General features: G+C 40.6%; 1 protein-coding gene across 1 annotated transcript in view; it reads right to left on the minus strand.

The window, feature by feature from the left end:
* Positions 1-9,134: 9,134 nt before the first annotated feature.
* Positions 9,135-22,762, minus strand: part of TPPP (tubulin polymerization promoting protein) — a 75,202-nt gene continuing 61,574 nt past the window's right edge. The window contains exon 5 of the mRNA XM_066323578.1: positions 9,135-9,430. Within this exon, the coding sequence (XP_066179675.1) occupies positions 9,352-9,430 (79 nt within the window). The 3' untranslated portion in view covers positions 9,135-9,351. The remainder of the gene's footprint in view (positions 9,431-22,762) is intronic.

Here is a 22,762-nt window from a genome sequence, read left to right on the forward strand (position 1 = left end):
GCGAGTCGGGGAAAAGTCATTTCGCTCATCAAACCCAGACTCAGGGGAGTCTGGGCAACCAATCACAAGGAAGCTAAAAGGAAAGGAGACGTTTCTCTGAGTTCGGGAAACTGGTAAGCCTTTTAGCTATGGGCTTGGTGGGAAGCCCAGGACGCAAACTGCAGTTTTTATCACTGGACGAACAGACCCCCAGCTCACCTCGCTTGGACGGGTAAGTAGTCAAAAAAACAAAACAAAACAAAACCCAAAAAAAAACCCCAAAAAACAAACCAAACTAAACCAACAAACAAACAAAAAACCCACACAAAAACAAAACAAAAGCAAACAAACAAACAAACAAACAAAACGGAATCCGGTTTGTGACACTTTGGGAAAGGATCCCAGCTCTTAACGGAAGCTAAGAAAGAATTCAGCGCGAGACCCACCACCAAAAAAGGTAAAGAGTTTTTTTAATATAATGGGGCAAGGGAAAAGCAAGCACCAAAAAGCTTTGTGTGTAAGGTAAAACTTTTACCCCAAACGCATACAAACCCAGGCTCTCCCCCGCTCCGAAACCCCCGCTCCAAACCTGGCAGACGAACCCCCCCCCCCCCGCCCTTTCCTCCGGCTTCAGTGTCTCTGCGCCTGCGGCTCCCCCGGCAGGAGCGCAGTGTGAGTATGCTCCTCCCCAGCCCAGGTAGTCCTGTCCCCACCCAGCCCCTGTAACCTGACCCCTCTGGCGGGCTGCTGCCGCTGCCAACACAGCAGCACCCCCCCCCAGAGCAGGGGGGGCATCCCTTCCCGGCCCCCGTGTCAGTCCCGGCTGGGGAAGTTGAAAATTGAAAGTTTCCCCGTGGTAGCTAATCCCTGTTCTAAACAGGATCTCTCCAGAGAATGTGATACAGTGTAATAGGTCTAAAAGATGCCTTTAGACTTGCAGTCAAAAAAAAAAAAATAAAATAGTGGATTCTCCTAACCCTTTTGGTCTGGCCCTTTAAACAATCATTAAGTCAATTCGTGCCAGCAGAAGGAATTAAATTATTACAGTATATTGATAATTTGTTAATAGCTGGCCCAAGGGGGGAGCAAATGAGAATATGTACAATCTCGTTGAATTTTCTGAAAATCAAAAGTTTCAAAATCAAAGCTACAATTTGCTGAATCAAAGGTAAAGTACCTCAGACATTGGATATCAAAAGGTAAAAACAAATTAGATCCTGAAAGGGTGGCTGGAATTATAGCTCTGCCCCGCCCCCCCCCTCCATGGACAAAGGGAAATCAGGCAATTGTTGGGACTATTAGGATACTGCAGACAACGGATTGAAGAATATAGTAAAAAGGTAAGGTTTCTTTATGAGAGACTAAATACAAATAGAGTGAAATGGACTGAACAAGATGGATTAAAATTTAAGAGGTTAAAGTTGGCTCTAATAACTGCTCCTGTGTTGAATTTGTCAGATGTAAAAAGGTGGTTTCAGTTGTTTGTGGATTAGTGTTTTAACTCAGAATTGGGCAGGGACCAAAAACACCTGTGGGATATGTCTCTAAGCTTTTAGATCCAGTGTGCAGAGGATGGCCCACTTGCTTGCAAGCCATTGTGGCAGTAGCTCTGCTGGTGGAAGAAGCTAAAAAGGTAACATTTGGGGCTTCCCCAGTAGTATACTCACCATACAATGTGAGGAGCATTCTGCAGCAAAAGGCAGATAAATGGCTCACAGATGCCAGGCTCCTAAAGTATAAGACTATTTTGGTGCATTCACATGGTTTAAAACTTAAGACAACAGCTGCTCAGAACCCAGCCCAGTTTCTGTTTGGAGAGGTACTGGAGGAAACCACTCATGACTGCACTGAAATGGTGGAACTGCAAACCAAGGTAAGACCAGACCCGGGAGAGGAAAAATTGGAATAAAAAGAAAAATGGTTTGTAGATGGATCAGCAAGGGTAATAAAAGGAAAATTTGCTAGGATATACCATAGTAGATGGCAAATCTGGAGAAGTAGTAGAATCAAGGCCTCTGAAGGCAAATTGTTCTGCCCAAGCCTGTGAATTATATGCAGTGCTAAGGGCACTCAAAAGATTAAAAGGAAGAGGAGGCACTGTCCTCACCAATTCAAAATACACTTAAGGAGTTGCACACACTTTTGGTGAAATATGGAAAAAAGAGGTTTAATTAACACTCGAGGATGAGGGTGAATTCATGGGGAAATAATAAAGCAAATCCTGGGGGCAATCGGGGATCCAAAAGAAATCTCCATTGTCCATGTCAAAGGACACCAGGTGGGTATGCAATTCCAGACCAGAGGAAATAATTTGGCAGACAAGGAGCATTGCTCACAGTAAATATCCCTGAGGTTCAGGAAGGGGAGACCTTGGAATATCCCCCTCACCCTTCTCAGAAGGAGATTGAGAAATATGAAAAAATAAGGGGGTTAGCTAGAGGAAGGAAGGTGGAAATTACCTGATGGAAGGGAATTGGTATCAAAAGAATATACCAGGAAAATTCTGAAAAGATTGCATCAGCAAACACATTGGGGAGCACAGGCTCTAACAGAACATTTTTGAGATAAATTAAAATGTCTTGAGTAAAATGCCTTCCTCTAGCTCTGTCTTAAACATAACAACTATATCTCATTCAGAAACAAGATTGTCACCATTTGAAAGGCTTTATGGAATGCCTTACAGACACAGAGTACTGGTTGGGCATCCTCAAATAGAGGATACCCAGATTCAGCCATATCTAATTGCCATAAACAGAAATTTACAGGACCTACAGAGAAAGGGGCTCATTCCTCAAAGTGCCCCTTTGCAGTTCCGTATTCACAAAATAAATCCTGGTGATGCAGTTTTGAAAAAAAAAAAAAAAAACAAAAAACAAAAAACAAAAACCTGAAAGGAAGTCCCTCTGGCACCTCATTGGGAAGGCCGTTTCACTGTCCTTACTACAGATAGAGCAATCAGGACTGCAGAAAAGGGTGGACGCACACTTCAAGAATAAAGAAGGTTGAGTCTCAAGGCACTGCTTTAAAGTGGAGAGTGTCTTCGCCTCCTGGAGACTTGAAAATCAGATTTCAAAGCCACCACAAATGAACAGAGGGGATCAGATAAGTTGTATAAAACCAAACCGTGATTGTTTCCCCTTTGTTTACTTTAAGTGTGTATACTGTAAGCATATTTAGGTTACCCATTGTAAAGGGGGGTGTAAACCAAGTGAATTGTGTACTAGTTGTTTGGGAGAAGAGCAAAAGAGACTAGCCACTTTTTAGTAATTGCCACTAGCTTGGGTCTACTGGAGTTAGATTCTCCAGAGTGGTATCAAATATATAAAAAGGGAATAAAAGGATGATTGGATGCAGTGGCCAAAGTGCTAGCTGTTGAGTGCCGAAGGACAATCAAAGTACCTTGCTACTCAGATATAGTCAGGTTGTCCCAGTGAAGTGTCTTTAAAAGGAGACTTGTGGCTCAGACCAACAGGACCCCAAAAACCTACTCCTGCTGTCAAGAAGATAGGTTACCCCGCTGTGGACTGCTACCCTGTGGGCGAAGGGAAAGGCAGAGGAGTTTTGTACTGGGGAGTCCTCGTAGTCCTGAGCCTAGTCCTGAGCAAAGTAGGGGGATTCCACCCCGAGAACCCTCAGAGGCTGACCCTCATGAAGGAGTGTGAACCATGCCTGGAGGTTACACAAAAGGAACAAACAAGGAACCTGAAGTATCTACCATATTATGATTGTCCAGGGGACAAGGGAAAGGGATATTGTTTCTTTAATGGTACTCAATATAAAATTTGTGAATCAGAAAAAGGGGTGGTGTGCCATGACCCAAAGGCAATTACTAAAAACGGGCAGTCAAAAGCACACAGAATTCACAAATGGTAAACAGGAAAGATACCAAGTATACCAATGTGTAACTGATGTAACCGGACTGTGTGGATAGGGAGAAATCTGAATACTATCATATTAATAGACTATGCTATGACAGAAACAAATTAGAAATATGTACTAACTATTGATGGAAAGATGTATTGGGTAGGAAAAACCTAAAACATGAGGTAACACTTTCAGGAAATGAACCCATACTATTGGATCTCCTCAATCAAGAAGATGATAGGGTATATTTTCAATTTGATGAGGCCTTCTGTTTTTCAAAAATGAGGAAGGACTCGGCCCTGTAAGTAAGGTGCAAATGTTAACACAAGAATTAAGGAGACAAGAATCAGAGACAAAAAGAAAACGAATTGAACAAGAAAGATTAAAAAACATTTAGTGAACATTATGAGCAATTAGAAAATCAATGTAAAAATTGGGGATTACCTGCTCCAAATTAGAACCTATTTATAGATCTGATGCAGGAAATTGCCACGGAATTAAGTCTGTCTAATGGTTGGATTTGCGGAGAATTAAAATCAGCAGAAAAATGGCCATGAAAAGGTGAGGGTTTGACTCCAGAACAACTCCTAAAATGGGACAATACCCAAATATCAAAAACTATTCAAAGACCTGAAGGGTGGATTCTAGACAAAAGAATCATTAGAATGATTTGTATCAGCAGGGAAAGTAAGGAATACACTAAGTTGGTAGGCTACACCCCCTGCATATCCACCCTAGCAATAAATTCAAATAATAAGTCTAAAGTCTGGCAGCCTGACCCCAAAGGGGTTTTGGGGCCAAGAAAAAATGGATAATTGTGAATGGTTTGAGTCGATTTGATTATATTGGTATAAGAGTCCTGGAGCCAACCCTTACCAGTCCTTTGAAGAATACTGGAAAGAGCCTGAAAAGGTAAACATAAAGTAGAAAGCCCCTGATGGCATCTACTGGATATGTGGGAAAAGCTTATAGTGAACTACCTCAAAAGTAGAAGAGATCTTGCACTTTGGGAACCATTAGGCCCTAATTTTTCAGTTTTACCCAGGACAAAAGGTAATCTGTTGGGGGCCCCACTACATGAAACTTTAGATAGACAGAAAAGAGATATGAAAAAAGGCTGCCTTTAGCAGGGGGAAGTCAAAAATGGAGAGAAAAAGAATGGCCTGCCAGGAAAAAATAACAAAATATTATGGTCCTGCAACTTGGGCAAATGATGGGAGTTGGGGACATCGAACCCCTATCTTTTAAATAGAGTGGTGAAATTACAGGCAGTAGTAGAAATAGTCTCCAACCAAACCTCAGAGGCTTTGGAATTACTGGCCAAACAGCATTCTCAAATGAGGGCATTTGTGTATCAAAATAGGTTGGCCCTCAATTACTTACTGGCAGAAGAAGGAGGAGTCTGTGAAAAATTCAATGAATCAGAATGTTGTATTAAAATTGATGATTATGGAGAAACAATAAGAGGATTGGCAGCTGAAATTTGTGCCTATCGAGAAATGGAATTCTATACTTCCGGCCTCATGGTGGGACCAGTTGTTTGGGCAAGGTATCTGGTAGAAAAAGGTAATATTTTTTTATCTTATGCTCAATAGCCAGAATCATATTTCTTCCTTATCTCATCCCCTGTGGTACAAGACATGCAAATTGCTGCTTTACCCACTGACCCTGAACTAGCTGGACAGCCTTCCAAAGCATTTAGGTTAATGAAATTAAAAGTGAGAAACAAAGTGGCAGAAGCCTTGGAAAAATTTGAAAATAAAGTCAAGGAAAATTTATCCTTCCAGAAATACTGTGAGATAACGCAGGATGAATGGGACAAATATGAAGATAATTGATAAATGGAAAAACTAAGATCTGTAGAACACGAATTTATTGGATAAATAAAAAGGTGGGGGACTGTGGTAAATGTAATGTATAAATTCATGTATCAAAGATTTGGTTTATTAAAAGCTACTCCACGGCATCTCTGAGATTCCAAGACTTGTGGTGCAAGCCAACAGAAATGACATAGCCGGACTGGAGATGGCCCCTTCATCAGGGATGGGCCTCCACTTCACAGCTGCTTGTCATCTGATATCAGTCTTGATAGAGGATCCTGGAGGATGACCAAATCAGCACCCCAAAGACGAGATCCAGGAAGACTATCAACATCTTTTCATACTTACGGGAACCCCTTTCAGACCTCGCTTGGAAGTAAAGAGATACACGAATATTTGCACTTTCAATGGACTTAGCCTCAGGGCGAATAAGCTGTACAAAAACCGTGCACCGAGACCCGGTGGTGTGTGGTTGAGGTTGGACGGTACTGTTGTTACTGTGACTCTGCCCACCCAACGTTCGATCGATGTTGTCCAATTTTATTGTGGCTTTTAAATTGTTTTTAATTGTTTTTTAATTTTTTTTTATTTGTTAAATAAATTCTGTTATTTTTAATTGACTTCTTCTCATTTATAACAATATTTTTAAGCACTACAAGTACTGTGAGCCTTGGCGATAGTCAGAAGAACTAGCCTAAACAGAATAACAGGGCTAAGGGTCCAGATAAAGAAAAGAACACAGACTCTAAGATGGAGAGTTCCCTTGAAAACATGCCAAATGGGCCAAAGTACACACGGGAGAGATAAAGGTGAAGAGGTGAACACCTGAAGACCACCACCACAATGGACTGAGCATGCCCAGAAGGGTGTGGAGTTAATTACCATCCCAAGTGAGGATGGGGGGGTCAGGGAATTAATATGTATGAAGGGGGGAACCATGGAATGTCATGCATATGTAAGTCTTCAGGGATTAATAAGGGGCCAAGTGCTCTGGTGGGTGTGGCAAATATATACTATATAAAATTCATGTATTAAATATTGTATCAAAAGTTTAGACTATTAAAAGCCACTCGAGGGTGTCTCTGGGATTCAAAACACTATTGTGCAAGCTGTGAAACCTCAAAAATTCGCAACATAATAGCAGGGCTGGACTGGAGATGGCCCATTCATCAAGGATGGACTCCCCAACTTCACAGCTGCTCAACATCTGATATCAATCTTGGTGGAGTATCCTGAGGATGATCAAATCAGCACCCCAAAAAAGAAATCCGGGGAAAACTATTGAGTCGTCTTTTCATGCTTACAGGAACTCTTTCAAAGCCTCGCTTGGAAATAAAGAAATACATGAATATCTGGACTTTCAATAGACTTAGCCTCGGGACAAATAAACTGTATAAAAACCACACGCTGAAACCCAGTATGTGTAGCAGGGTTGGAAGACACCTTTGCTGCCATTTCCCTGTCTACCCAGCATTCGATCAATGTTGTCCGATTTTATTGTGGGTTTTCAATTCGAATTTTGAAAAATTGCTAGATTAATTATTTTTATTTGGCTTCTAATCGTTTATAACAGTGGGTATGTGTGTCTTTGGTGAAATTATTCCCCACACATCTCGATGTTGATAAATACATACCACTCTAACAATTATTGTTGTGTTCTTTCCGCAGCATTTCAAGGTGGCCAGGCGTCAGGGAAGCAGGATGCCTGGTGGCACTGCTCTGGTTTCTGGGAGTTTCTCTGGGAGAGACAGGAACACTGTGAGAATAGAGGCAGGTAAAGGACAGGGGTTAAGGCAATGGGGCTTCTCACTCACTCTCAGCTTTTGGAGGAGGATGGTCGAGCTGCTGCTTGGGGAAAGGAATTTTTCTAGCACTTCTATAACCCAGCTGGGAGCTGCCTTTCTTCTGCTGCTGGGCCCCACACACCCTTGCCCTGCCTGGATGTCCCACAGTTCCAGCTATTGCCATAGAGTTTCTGAGACATCTTGTCCACTGCCCCAGGGGTTTCTGCTCATCCTTGCCGTTCCTGCTGCTGCTTCCAAGAGTCCTGCTGGGGCACCAGGACTGACAGCCATGGGGGTTTGTAAAGCGAGGCCTCTCTTCCATCCCTCCCATCTTGTACAAAGCTGCCATCACCGTGTGCTCCCCGAGCCCGCCCACAGCGCCCCCTGCAGCCACGTGGTGATCATTGCACCTGCCCTGCCCCGCCAGGAGCCGCCAGCGCCCCTGCTGGCTGTGACCGGAACTGCACCAAAGGGGAAAGTGTCCACAGCCAAGAAGGCTGTCATGAGGTTCCTGGTTCTGTTTGTTGTTAATGCCATAGTTATTGTTTGTTTGCCTTGTTACATACATACTAGTAAAGAACTGTTATTCCTATCCTTGTATCTTTGCCTGAGAGCCTGTTAATTTCAAAATTATAATAATTCAGAGGGAAGGGATTTACATTCTCCATTCCAAGAGAGGCTCCTGCCTTCCTTAGCAGACACCTGTCTTTCAAACCAAGACAACCACCCCTCAACCTGCTGGCCATGCTGCTTTTGATGCAGGCAAAGATATGGTTGGCTTTCTGGCCTGCAAGTGCTGGGTCATGTCCAGTTTTTCATCTACCAGTATCTATCCTCAAATCTTTTTCACAGGCCTGCTCTCAATCCCTTCATTCTCCATTCTGTGTTGGAATGCCCACACCAAGTTGTAGTACTTCGCCTTGTTGAGGTTCACAGAGGACCACTGCTCAAGCCTGTCAGGTACCATCCCTTCCCTCCTGCATCAACTGCACCATTCAGCTTGGTGTCATCTGCAAACCTGGTGAGTGAGAATCCCACTGCATATAAAGATGCAGCCAGACTCTACTCAGTGGTATCCAGTGGAAGGACAACAGGCAATGGGCATAAACTAAGTCAGGAAAATGTAAGGAAAAAGCCCCATTGTATTATGGTGAGGTCAAACACTTGGTAAGGTTGCACAGAGAGGCTACAGCGTCTCCATCCTTGGAGATGTTCAGAAATGACCAGACAAAGTATTAAGAAACTTGCTTTAGCCAGCCACGCCTTGAACCAGGGGGGACAGGGATTAGGCACATGGCCTCAAGAGATCCCTTCCATTGACATACAAGAAACAGCCTCACAAAACAAGAACTGAGTCCTGGTATGGCAAACCTCAGAAACAGACATAAGAGTGAATTCTATTCACTTACACAATCCTCAAAGTTGCTACATTTTGTAGCATGACTTTATGATTATGTTGTGTGAGATATTTTAAGGTGTCCTTATCTTCCTGTCTTTTCCCAACCCATACTGGTAATTGTTTCCTGGAACATGAGATGTCTGATCAAAAATACTTTAATGAGTTTGAAACTGAGGTAGCACATTTGTAGGTGTTCTAATGCCAGTATTTTCAATCCACAGATCTTTTTTTCAAAAACATTTTTGTAGATTTTTTTTAACCTTACCCAGTATCTTCCAATTCTCTCTTTTTCATCTGGTCAATGAATCTGGGGTTAGGATCTTCTTAATTTTTCCCCTAAATTAGACACTTAAGAGAAAAATGTAGTCTTTTATCTTGAATACAGTGTATTTTCTAGCTTTACTATCATTCCATTCAGAAATTGTTTTCTTGTAGGCCTTCCAGAGGAAGAAATTCTTTGGAGCACATTTTTCAAAGGCAAAAACAGCAGGCAAAAAATCAGTCATCAAGAAAATATACTGTCCTTTGGGTCCCACTTTCCAGCAATGCCTTTGGAAATTTCCTTGCATACACTTGCATGAGATCTGCAAGTGAATGTTAGAATAACAGACAGAGATTAATTTCTAATGGCTATGCATCGTTCTTGATGGCTGAACAAAAAATTAGGCACATAGGAAATCAGCACTTCATGAACAGCAGCTATCCTGAGCAGAGAGAACATAACCAACCAAGAGCCAGTTGTTTTGGGACTAAGATAACTGACATTAGAATGAAATGTTCAGATGGTGAAAATTTTGGCACATAATACTGTGTTTCAGTCTCTTCATTGGCAATATAATGTATAGGAAAATTTAATGTATAGGAAAAATAATTTTTTGTGGTAATTTATTTAAAGTAGATAATATGTTGACTGCAATAAAATTTTCTGACACAAACTGTCTATACTGCTCTGAAAAATCTAGCATTTAGCACCTGGTTCAGAACTGTGTATGCTTGCAAAACCACATCTCCACTATGAACAAAAATTCTTCTCAGTGCACAGAAATATTTTACAATGTCTGTTTTAACATAACGAGTTCTCCTTGGCTGGTATATATTTGTTGTAAAAATCCTATTAAAGATAATATAAACAGTCCCAGACATTATCATCTTAAAACTATATTTAAATAGAAACATTTGAACACTGTTAGAACATCAAAATACTTTCTCCTGTGCTTCCTTCACAGAGTAACAAGGATTAATGGATTAATTACTTTTAAAATTTGCATTATTTGTACAATTATGATTAGTGAAAAAAGAAATCCCACTGAATGCAACATGGATTGAATAGAACATGGATTAGACATAGTAACCCTTCAGTGTATGAGCAGAATGCAATTTCTACACAAATGCAGGAGACTTATTTTTTGGAGTCAGTTAAAAAAAACCCACAACTGTATAAACCCACTTTCTTTTCTTGTGAATCTTGCTTTTGTTATCAGTAACGTTCAACAGCTACTCAAAATCCTCGTTTGACTGGTTTTTTGCAAGGACTTCTTAGCAGCTTTATATGGAGTCGGGAATGTAAAGGATTTGGATGTCAAAAAGATTTTGGGAAAGTAACATTTCATTTTGCCCTGGTTAACGTCTAGTTGTACTATTTTAAACTTGTGAGAGTAGCTTTTTTTTGTTTTAAAAATCTTGTATTGCAAAATTCTGTAATTGTAGAGATAAGCTACTGTTCTATGTCTAAAAATATTTTTTTAAAAAATATTAATGATCTGTAAATTTCTTAGTCATCATATCCATTACCATGATGAACCATGGAAACATTGAACATGAAAAAAAATATTGGATTAGCACCTCTCCTGATGAAAAATAATTCAGATGGTCTACATTACATGATCAAGTATCACTGAAAATCAGGAGAGCAAAATGGTGCTGACTACCATACCAAATATACTTGGTATATTCACTTATAGTCATTATTTTATAGAACCTTTTCCTCTCATTCTTGGCAAAATTTGTATGGTTAGCATAAAATGGGAAAAAACCCACCTACATTTAGGATGAATGGGCAATGTACATATAAATACACTCTCTCTTTTTCATTCACTTTAATACTTACAGAACTTGAATTAAGAAGAGCTAAAGAAGACTAAAATCTGGGCAAAACTTGGACAGATCTATGCCAAAAGCCTACCATCTGACTTAGAATAGACAATCTAAACAGTCTAAAACTGTCATCCAATCTCTGAAAGTTTCCCTCGACTGTAACAAAAGAGAAGAACTCCTTCCCAGACCGGTGGGTTTAACCCACACTCTTAAGGGTCCAGCCTGGCAGAACGTGGCTATAGTAATAAATGAGGTGGCTGATTGTGAGTGCCTTGAAAAATCAAAATGGTTTTAAAAAAGATGGAAAAGAATACCAAATGCAAAACAATAAAGCCAAGAACAGCACAGAGATAAACCCCCTGCTGGTACAGCACCTCGAAACGCGAGAAGCGAAAAGTGTGGAGTTTCTTTGTTCTCTCTCTTTAGCTTAGGTGGGCTTTTGGCCCTTGGCCCAATGAGTGTACCAAGAGTCTTTGAGTAACATTTCCAGGGTCCAATCTACACTTCTGGGCTGGCGCCGAGCCAACTGCAAAGAGAAATCCACAGAACTTTCCAGCTAAGTTCTTAACACGTCAAAAGGTAAAATGAAACTCTTTCCCTATTTGGAAACACCTGCTACAGGTGTAGGGATTGCATTACCACACAGACCTACTAACAAAAAAAAATGTCAGATTGGTTGCTTTGAAGATGATAACATGACAAAAACCTGACTCTACTTTTAGAAGTTATTTTAAAGGCAATTACATTGTTTAGACCTGCTGCTTTTCAAGTTTCACCTTTGAGCTTTTGTCTTGCACCCTAATCTCAAAGTAACTGATAACGGCTTTAATAAATTGATGAGTGTATTCTGTTAGCAATAAAATACTATCCAACTTCCAAAAACTGAACAAGAATTGAAAAACACCTACATGGACAGTCAGCCATATATTATAATGGTGACAAAATTAGGCCCTAAACAGTTAACATAATAAATGGCAGGTAGCCTAATGTAAATCAAATAAAAAAGGTAAGATGTTTGGGCTACAAAAAGTCTTATATTATAGGGAACAATTATGTTTACTATAAAAAATTAAATTAGGAAAAAAATCTTAAAAAATCATCTCCTACTAACCAGAAAGAACATTAGGAGGCAAGATGCAGGGAAATGGCATAAAGCTGTGTCAGGGGAAGTTCAGATTGGGTACTGGAAAAGAGACTGTCACTATGAGAGTGGCCAAGCATTGGCACAGGCTCCCCAGAGAGGTAGGTGGTCATGGCCCCAGGCTGTCAGTGCTCAACAAGGGTTCGGACAGCACTCTGACATGCTGTTCAGCTTTTACGCTGCTTTGTGCTGAGTGGGGAGCTGGACTTGATGATTGTTGTGGGTTCCTTCCAAATCAAGACATAGAATGACTCTGTGGGTTTGGATTCACTAGGCAGGTATTTCGAGTGACGTGAGTATAATCCAAATAAAGGTGCTATTTAATGTATAGGAATTAAGAGAAATAAAGCACATAAGTCAGATGTTTAACACAATGATGAATAATAATGTTGCAATTACTTTGCTCTTTGAGTTTCTTTTCTTCCTTCTTCCTAACATCCCTTAAAAACCATTAACAGCCAAAAATACATTATATAACCTGCACTTCAAGTTATAGAGGAATATAGTAATAACCCAATTGCACATTAATATAACTCTACACATCCCTTAAAAAATTCAACATTACTTAGCATGAGGCTTTTAATCTGTTCTTTATCATTAATCCAGTACCCTTTAAACCAACAGAAAGACTCCCTATTTATACAGAGAGGAAATACATCAAATTCATAGTCAGCCTGATGTAAGTATTTTGGGAATATCAACAGCAGTAAAACCAGTTAGACAATCAGTGCTCAAGAGAGTTCATCTTTATATATATATTTTTAAAGGCTGGCAGTACAGGCAGGTAAAAAGACAAGACACTTTTAAGGCTGAAAATAGTAGCGCAACATGGTTATAGTGTAGGGGACCTCAAGGACTTGTTCACAAACCCTGGGTGTAATTTTACTCTTTTAAACTGAAACTTTGTAAAAACTGATCAGCTGCATTCACAGATCATATATGAATTACAGCTCAAAATGTCCCGCTCAAAATGCTCCTACAGCAGTTAAAAAAATTCAGGAAAGTCATTGTGAAAAACGAGGTTCACTTTCCTGGTAAATTTAAAAAAGTTTAATAAAAAGACCGTAGGAGACAGAGATAAAGTAAAGGGTTAAACAGCCAGGTGCTTGGCACTCAGCCAAAAGCACACCTAGTATCTTCTGACACACTCCTTAAATATCTTTTCTATTACATCAACCTGTTGCATATTCATAGACTATATGCATATTCATACTTTCCCACAAACTAATTTCCATATTCCAAGAACTGTTTAGTATGGCCACTCCTTGGGTCCGTCTTTTTAGAGCATATGTATTTCTTGGCTGTGGTTTCAGTCCGTTCTTTTTATCACTTCCAGTTTGGGCCTTGGTCTATACTTTCTTCAGACGGCAGATGCTGATAACTGGCATGTCAGTAGCAGGGTCCTCATCATATGTTCATTGGATGTTATCCCAAATAAACAGATAGTTCAACTACAAGCATAACTATGTATCAGCTGTCCCACTATCATGTCTAAGCAAAAAACTAGAAGCTATATCCTTACAGCAGAGGTATTTTAACTTTATAGATACAGCATTCATCTTAATATTTGCGAAAAGCCAACTTTATAATACGTATTTATAACAGCCATCAACAAAAAACATATTTTATTTTCTTTCACAATACAATTTTACGCCAGAATTCAATTACTTTCTCACCACCAATAAATGAAACATTTCAAGTGATTGGTTTACAAGCGGCAGCAGTGCGTGACGCAGGTGTCCGGATGGAAGCCGGCCGCAGTTGGCTGGTGGGGCTGGAAGCGCCGTCCCAGGCGCGGCGCTCTCCAAAGGCGCAGACCGGGCCGGTCACGTTATGCTCCCGGAACCAGAGCCACGCTCCCGGCCCGTTACCGCCTATCCGGGCCTGTGGAGTCCGTTCACCCGGGGTCTGGCCTTGGCAAGACCGACCCTAGCTATCCCTCCTGCCTGAGGAGATGCTTCCAGTGTGCTCTGTGCACAGTGGTTTGGTCGGTTCTGCCCCTCAATGACCTTGGCCTTGTGGTTCCTTCCCCTTCGTTGTGTCTCGATTAACTTCAAGTCAATGCCCTTACCTGCCCTTTGCCCTGCCCCCAGACCCTCTACTTAAGGGGAGACGGAGCTGGGGTTCTCTCTCTATTCTCTCTCTTCTCTCACATTCTTTCTTTTCTCTCTCTTCGCCTTCTCCTCCCTTCCCGGCTCGCGGTGGGGAGAGGAAATAAAATGGGCTCTCGTGCTTAACCAAAGAGACTTGTCTCATCTGTTTCCCTGCCGGCGGCTGTACCTCCCTGGACACGATGAACACTGTTGCCATAAGAAGCAACACGGGCCCGACCCCGCGCTCCTCCCGAGCGCACACGGCTCCTCTGCCCCGCACGGAGCGCGGCAGCGGCAGCAGCAGGAGGGGACCCAGCCCCGCCGTGTCGGCGCCCGCGGAAGGCCGGATGCCCGGGCGGCGGCTCCGGCCGAGAGTGTCGGGGGAAGGGCCGGGAGTGTCCGGGGAGGGGCCGGGAGGGGAAGCGTGGTCGGCGGGAGCGGCCGTGGCTGACGCGGCGTGGCTCGCTCTCGGCCTCGGGCAGGTCCCGAGTGAGGGACGCGTACGCGCCAGCCCCGCGCTCCCTCGGCTCTCGCTCGCTGCAAACCTGAGCCACCGCAGTTATTGAAATACGGGAAAATTTACCTGGTGCCGCTTTCCCCTGACCAACAGTTCATGCACTGATAAAATGACACCACAGAGGTTTATGTCAGCAGACCATTTAACCCAGGTTTGGGGTTTTGGCACCGCAGATAACTGTCATCTATGGGTATTTAATAATAAGCACCGTTCTGTGTTTTGCCTACAAATGCAGCAAGTAAAACTTGCTTCCAAGCAGAAGAAAATGCAGATAGTGTTTTGTTGGTCAGGAGTCAGGGAAAAAACCCAACCGTATCACAAGAACACACTGGTTTCTAGCTGCTGTGTACAGAATACACCAGAATAGTTATAGTTTGCTGGTTAAATAAGTCCCTTGTCATCTTGCATTTCAGGTGGTAGTATGTTTTGTGTGCTCAAGGGATATAAATCTCTACAAAATCAGAATGTGTAACTTCTATTCAGATGTACATATATCACATAAAAGTACTGGAACAGAGAAACATGCTGTTAAATTTGGTTTCTTAATATGGTTAATTAAAGGATAGTTGATATTTGGGGGGTGTTTTGGTTTTATTGTCTTTCCTCACTGCTCTTCCTTCTCTTTTCCTCATTTCTAGTGCTGTATCTTTCCATTTTGCATAATCTCTGGTGTTTATTATCTCGTGCAGTATTACAATTCGATTTGGTAACCAGCAAAAAGTTCTTGTATAATTCTAGTTTCATTGTCTGTTATCCCATGAAAGTTGATTAAATTATTACCAGAGTCAATGCAGAATAAAGCAACAGGAGAACATACCTTTAAAGGAAGGCTGATATAGGAGGAGGAGGATTTAAAAATTGCCAACTGTATGCTCTGTGTAAAAGATACCTCAGGTTTCCTTATCTTTTCTCCTTTAAATATGTCAGAAGGCATGGAACTCCTGCATACAAATTCACATTGTTCGACATTCCCTTTTCATCTGTTTGCAGGTAGTGGTAGCAGCTTTTGTTCCAGCTGAACTGATATTAGTAACCTTTTACCTCTATTAGTAGATTATGGATCACAGAATCACAGAATGGTTATGGCTGGGCCTTTAAAGGATGATCTTTAAATCCCTTCTAGTTCAATCCCCCTCAATGAATAGAGATATCTTCAACTTGACCAGGCTGCTCAGAACCCTGCCCAAACCTGTCTTTGAATGTTCCCAGGGATGGTTGTTCTGGGTTGAGCTGCCTCCTATCCCATATATCCATCCCATATCTTGGATATGTTGTTATGCCTCGCAGCTGAATCCCGCCCTCTTGGGCGGGAGCCTGCAGTTCCTGCCTCCTTTTTCCTTCTTGGCTGCTTTCGGCTCTTGCTTCAGCTAGCTCGGCTGCTTTTGCCTTCTTCGCTTCGCTTTGCTTCGCTCTGCTCTCCGGCTGCCCCTGCCGCCGTTTTTTCTTCCCCCCCCCCCCCATTCAATGCCAATGTGATATTTGCCTGAAGGATTTACCCAATTTGCTGGAATCTTTAAATTTCTTCCAGAAAGACCAGTAATTTCTCCATCTTTAGGTTCTACAATGGTACAGGTAGTTACATCACCACTGCCTGTAGTGTCAATTATATCAATTATCTTCGGTTTCCCATCAGTTGTAATCTGCATGCCGGGCGCCCCGGGGTCAACGCCGGTGTCCAACACGGCCAGCAGCACCCCCTGCCCGTCGAAGTCGGGGAAGCGGGCGAGGAAGGCGGCATAGTGGTAAGTATCCCCGCCTGTCACGTGGGAGACCGGGATTCAGCTGCGAGACATAACAACATATCCAAGATATGGGATAGATATATGGGATAGGAGGCAGCTCAACCCAGAACATTGGTACACCTACAAACTTTCTGGTCAACTTATTCCAGTGTTTCCCCACACTCATCATAAAAAATATCTTGTTTATATGTACTCTGAATCTACCCTCTTTTAGTTTAAAACTGTACCCCTTTTCCTGTCACAGAGGGCCCTGCTAAAAAGTCTGTCCCCATTTTTCTTTTAAGTCCCCTTTAAGTACAGGAAGATCACAAAAAGTCCCTGGAGCCTTCTATTCTCCAGCTGAACAACCCCAACTCTCTCAGTCCTTCTGAGGAGAGATGTTCCACTTCTAATAATTTTTGTGGCCTTTCTCTGGAATCACTCCAACAGGTCTATGTCTTTTTAGTGCTGGGGACCCCAGCACTGGATGCAGCACTCCAGATGGGATCTTGCCAGAGGAAAGCATGTGAATCACCTCTCTTTACCTGCTGGCCACATCGCTTTTGATGCAGCCCAGGATGCAGCTGCATTTAAGAGCTAACTTAATTTAAATGTGTCATTGACATACTTCAGTAAATTCTGAATTGTTTCTTGAACTTTGAGTAATGTGAAACACAAAGTGTTTTCCATAATTCAAGGCTTGAAAACAGAAAGTTTTTAAAAATTATGTAATGATTTAACATCCCAGGGGTACTTGGAAACAGCATTCTCAGATATGGAGACTAATTTCATTAAGGCCTATAAATTCTTCACAATAGAAAATGTTACATGTGCAGTTAAATCAAGGGAGGGATAAAGGTAATGCCTGGTACACAGACTGAGAGTAGGAGTTCCCAGTTTAGAAATACATACGTTGCTTCTTGTATCTTGGCTAGATTTTACTCTGGAGGCCTCCTGCACTGTATTATTACCTTTTCTTTACAGTTGTTCCTACAGTAATACTGTCAGAGTTCAGCAGAGATAGGCCCAAGGGTACCACAAAACCCAGAGAATGCCCAATCCACTTTCACTCTCATAATTATCTCTACCAAAAAAAACCCCAACAAAAAAAACCAAAAACCCAAACGTTTTTTTTTACTCATATGACAAATCTAAAATGTTCTTTGTGGGCAAAACCCTCATATATTTAGAAACTGAGGTTTTATTGTTTTGTAGCTTCTTTCCTAAGGAAGATCAAACACAGATCTGTGCACCTGATGTGTGTTCTCTTTGTATGACAGTGATTTAATTTGCATAATATGCACCTGCTATAAATACTTGTTTTCAAGGAAGAGTTGGAAGCATAGAGGTTATTTTATCCTGGAGAGTGGATATGCAGGGTATTGAGCAAGGGATGGCTTTATATTATATTTGACAGACGTAATAGTCGTTTCTAGCATCCTTTTGCAATGGTTACCATATAATCAATATTACTAGTTCTACCATTAAAAAAAAATAAACCAAAAAAGCCCCTCAAGCAGCAACAAGAAATTAAAGTTTCCTATTTTTGTTTGATACCAAATTCTTGATATACTGCAGAATAGCTTCATCATGCGTTTTGTATTAACCCAAATAAGTATTAAAATGTGTAGAAAATACTACCTGCCTTTCTTATAAATATGCTGAGGTTATGGATGATCCCAGTCATGCCCCCACTCCCCCTGCCCCTTTGCTCTGAAGCAGGTGATGTGCCACCCTTGCTCCTCTCTGACAAGAGAAAATGACTCATTTTTGAAATTCTTTGAAAAAAAATAGTCATCTGAAATCCCTAGATCTCTCTCATAATGCACTGGATAGTTTGGAGACAAGGACGTTGGTTGGTTGGTTGGTTGGTTGGTTGGTTGGTTGGTTGGTTGGTTGATTGGTTGATTGGTTGGTTGGTTGGAGTTTTCTTAACAACTAGGGTTAAGAAAGATGTAACCAATATTTACCAAGTGTTGAAAGCCTATGGAAGATAAGGTTACGATGGTGTCAGCTGTGCAGAGCAACATTGCAATAGTTACATTTTTTAAACCAGGGACTTTGAGTGCCTAATTCCAGTTACAACATATAACTGTAAATAAGGTGGTGATTCCTGAGACATGTATCATAAGAAGTGGGTCAGTTTCATGCTGAGGTGGTAACTGTACTTCTGCACTTAATCAGCATCTAAAACATATTTTCCTGTAGCTATTCAGAAGGCACTTCAGAATGCATGCATGGATTTAGCCTATTGAGCACCCAGCAGAAACCAACCTTTGGCATTAGTCTGACTGAAGCAGACTTAGAGCTTCAAGAAGTATTTCAAACTTGTTTTCTTTCACAAAGATTGCATTGCACCAGTGGGTGAGTATGCAGAAGAATATATTGCCTCTGCATGTTGAACTGACAACACTTGAAGGAGCTTCTCTTTCATAGTAACTATGATTTTACAGGAACTCAAACACACCAAATCACAGAATTCTCAGCAGCCTCATGGGAATCCCATGTGCTTCACATGGCGATTCTGAATAGTTATTTTCACACCATGATGATTTTTTTGCCTTCTCTTTTATATACCTTTCATATACTTTTTAATCTATCCTCAGTGCTCTTAGCATGCATACTTGTAATTCCTTAAGCCTGATAACTTGGTACAGCCCTGGTATTCTGTTAGGCCAGGAGACCAAACATCCCAGAGGCCTCACACTTGGAAGCCAGAAAGCCCTACGCTATCTTGAGAAAGCAAGGTCCTCTTTAGAATATGTTCTGTAAATTAGGATTAGGCCCCTCCAGGGGGGAATTCTTCAGGATAGGGAGATATCACACTATTCATTTAAGCCTCTCATTGAGGCACCTTTATTAGGCATGCTAATTTGCAAGGTGTATAAAATTGTGTACATGATCTATCAGCTGTGGGCATTTTGGCACATTCCACTTGGCAAAGTGGTGCACCATAAATATCTTTATTAAATACCAAGGTAAAAACTCATTACCCCTTAACTGTGTCTGGCTCTTAGTTTTTTGGACCAAAGAAAAGGATCAGTTTCTGTTCTAGAGTTATTTTAGATAACCTAAGTATTTTTATTGAAAAAATGGCATCAGTATCTCACTACTTTTGAAGTTCTTCTCACTCAGGTGGGATAGCAAGTAAGTCTATATGTGAACTGAAACTGAGCAGTAGTGTTGCCAAAATAAATGTATCTGCTGCTTCCCCATCACAAGCACTAAGACATTTGTATGTCTGAATGCTGAAATAAATCTAAAAGAATTTATATATATATTTGAGCATCAAAAATACCCCAGTTGGTTATCTTTTAACGGGATCAGCTTTCCAGTTTGGTTAATTATAGTGATTAAAACTTGACATATTCAAAAGATATAATGTAAAAAATGGCGTGAGAACTTGAACGAGTGACTGGAAGTGGCAAAGGAGATACAGCACTTAGGTTTCACATGCTGCTTTAAAAACTGATTGCCATGCATTACACTAAGGGGTTTGTTGTTGTTGTTGTTGTTGTTGTTTTAGTAATTAAAATGAAACTTGTAACTTCTACTTTTTACAGCTTTTTGCAATGGTAATGCAAAAATAAAATCACTATTTTTTTCCAGGTCTGTAACAATGAGAATATTTTAATGAAAAAAAATGGAGTGAAATGAATGCCTTGCTGATGCAGCAAAGGATAGCTTTTATTCCTGTGTCCTCCTTGCCATGGCAGAGGATCCTACCTCACTCCTGATACATGGCTCCTAGCCACATAGTCCTGAACATTCCTTTGCTTTCCCTCTGGCACTCATCAAACAACTCTTCAAGTCAGTTCAGTTCATTAATCTAGCAGAGAGTCCTCTTTTTCCTGAACGACTTGTTTTCTGGGAAGTTGACATGAACTCACAGAGGAATCCAGAGAACACAGGAGTTTGTGCAAGGCAAAAAATATGTGCATTGGCGACTTCTGACTGGAAGAAGAATGAAAAAACAAGGGAAAAGGACTGTCCTCTCTTTCAGGGTATGCAAGCTTTTAGATCAGGTCATCTTGACACGTCACAGTCTCAGGGTGATGAATGCCAATATTAAAGAAGACCAGAATTAGTAATTCAGTCTTGTTTCTCTTCTAACTTTATGCTCATCTAAATTAAAAGGCTCTTGTTTTGGGCTACTTTGGTTTCTGTAAAATATCAAATTTCTATCAGTCTGGACTGTGTTTTAGAAATACAAAATTAGTTCAGACTAAAGTTTAGAAGTAGGGATCAAAGTAAAATTCAGGAAATACAAAACAGTGCTATATTTTGGATTTAAGCTTTTGTCCTATGAGGATATGTCCTATTGTCCTATGAGGATATGACTTGATTAATTCACTGGTATTTACAGGTATACACAAATTCCACTTACAAATTGACATTATACGCGAATGTTTTTGAGAAGATAGCTTTATTTCCTTTTCCTTGGAAATGTTGTCTTGTTCTCACAGTAGCATCAGGGAAGAAAACTAGATTCTGTTTCCCCTGGGAAGCTGTGCTGTTTTTAATTATCTTGGGAGCTGCAAAACAAATTGCCATATTATTGCTTTGTAAACTTCCATCTGCCATCCATATTCCAGTTTATTACTGTATAAACTGTGTTTATGTAGTCCATATTGCTTTATTACTGATATTGAAGGCCACAGTGAAGATAGCTACCTCTATTCATAGTTACTAGTATAACTAACACTATTAACTGACTAAACAGTATAGCAAGAGTTATATTTGGAATGGAAGTCAACTGTGAGACCTTCCTAAGTTTTCTGTGACTTTTGTAGAGGTCTGTACTATTTCTGTACTATTTTTTGCAAGTAAACCTATTTGCAAGTAAACCTAATTTTCCCTGTTACCAAACTTCCAAGCAGATAGTTTGCATGCTTACCTTTGTATGAATAAAACCACATCATTTCATGTGTAAGACTAAGTTAAAGAATAGCCATTATATTCAAACAGTATTCAGAAGCTTTCCTAGTTGTACATGAAGTCCCAATGCTTCTGATATTAGTTATCAATTTTGGCCATGGAACCTATTGCCAAAAATTCTTATTGTTCAATATCAACCCAAATTTTCTATGTGCCTTGTTGTTGCATGTTGCTGTTCTAAATTAGTCATGCTTTCTTATATTCCTAGATATCCTAGAAGTATCATTAACATAAAGTAAGGAAGTTTGTTCCTAATGCTTCCTTTATAGTTCTAACATGTGCTGTCAATGGGAGATGAATTTCAGCAACTTATGTAACATAATGATTTTTTTAAAATGGCCATCACAAAGTAACCTTTTCCTGACATATGAATTAAAAAAAATTTAAAATCTTCTTTCCTCTGTAAAAGGGCTAGATTTACATGATTTGTCAAGGTTTTGTGTACAGTTACTATGTCGGCATCAGACAGATTTCATGTCCTACAGTGCTATCTTGAGTGCACTTACTTTTTCATTAACATTTATTACACACCTCAGTATTGATTCATGACATTACTGAATTAAAAGACAGTTTATCAATAAAATCTGAAAGATTTTGTGACATTGCTCAAACTTCCTGGCTTAAACACTTGTACAAGTCCTAATGTAATCAATTCCTTTTGTAGATGATTGTTCAGTGAGTGGTAAGTGAGTGAAATAATCAAAGTTACAAATGCATTAATCTGAGACAGTGATATTGCAATATTGTCACAGAAGTTGGAGCTTTATTCAAAAGTGAATAGCACAGTGGGGTGAGTTCAGGAAAAACCTGTAGTGAAACACTTAAAAAACCTACAAGACCACTCACCATTTGAATTTTGCCTAAATATTTTTAATAAAGATAATTACACATATAGTACCGCAGCCTTGCAGTGTGGTGAACTGGTTATGTACAGCTTCATGCTTCAGTGGCTGGAATGTTTCTGGTACATCACATGTCTCATTTAAAAATAGCTGTCTTGCAACATGCTCAGCAGCACAGATATAGCAGGGCCATTTATCAAGTCTCATCAGCTTCTTGTGCATTAATTCACTTTTGGAGGTGCCTTTTCAGTTGGCATCCCATGTCATCAATTAATCTCTTGACATTCATACATCATTGGTGGACTCATTATCTTTAAACACTTGCGTCCTATGTTTCTGCTAGCTTGTTTCAAAACCTGGAATGGGTTTGCAAGTTCCCAATTTTGGGAACTGAGTATCACTAGTTAGCACAGGGGAGAAAGGACTTCTGATGTATTTAAAATGGATCTGCTGCTTTGAAATACCTGGTTTGAGTGTTCTTTGGTTGCATTTAAATTTCATTCTCGTGGTTCTTTGTGTTTATGTAACTGCATATTGTGCCTTTAAGCACCCCTTTGGCAATAAAACCAA

This window comes from Sylvia atricapilla, chromosome 1 (assembly GCF_009819655.1).
Source record: "Sylvia atricapilla isolate bSylAtr1 chromosome 1, bSylAtr1.pri, whole genome shotgun sequence".
NCBI classification, from domain to species: domain Eukaryota; kingdom Metazoa; phylum Chordata; class Aves; order Passeriformes; family Sylviidae; genus Sylvia; species Sylvia atricapilla.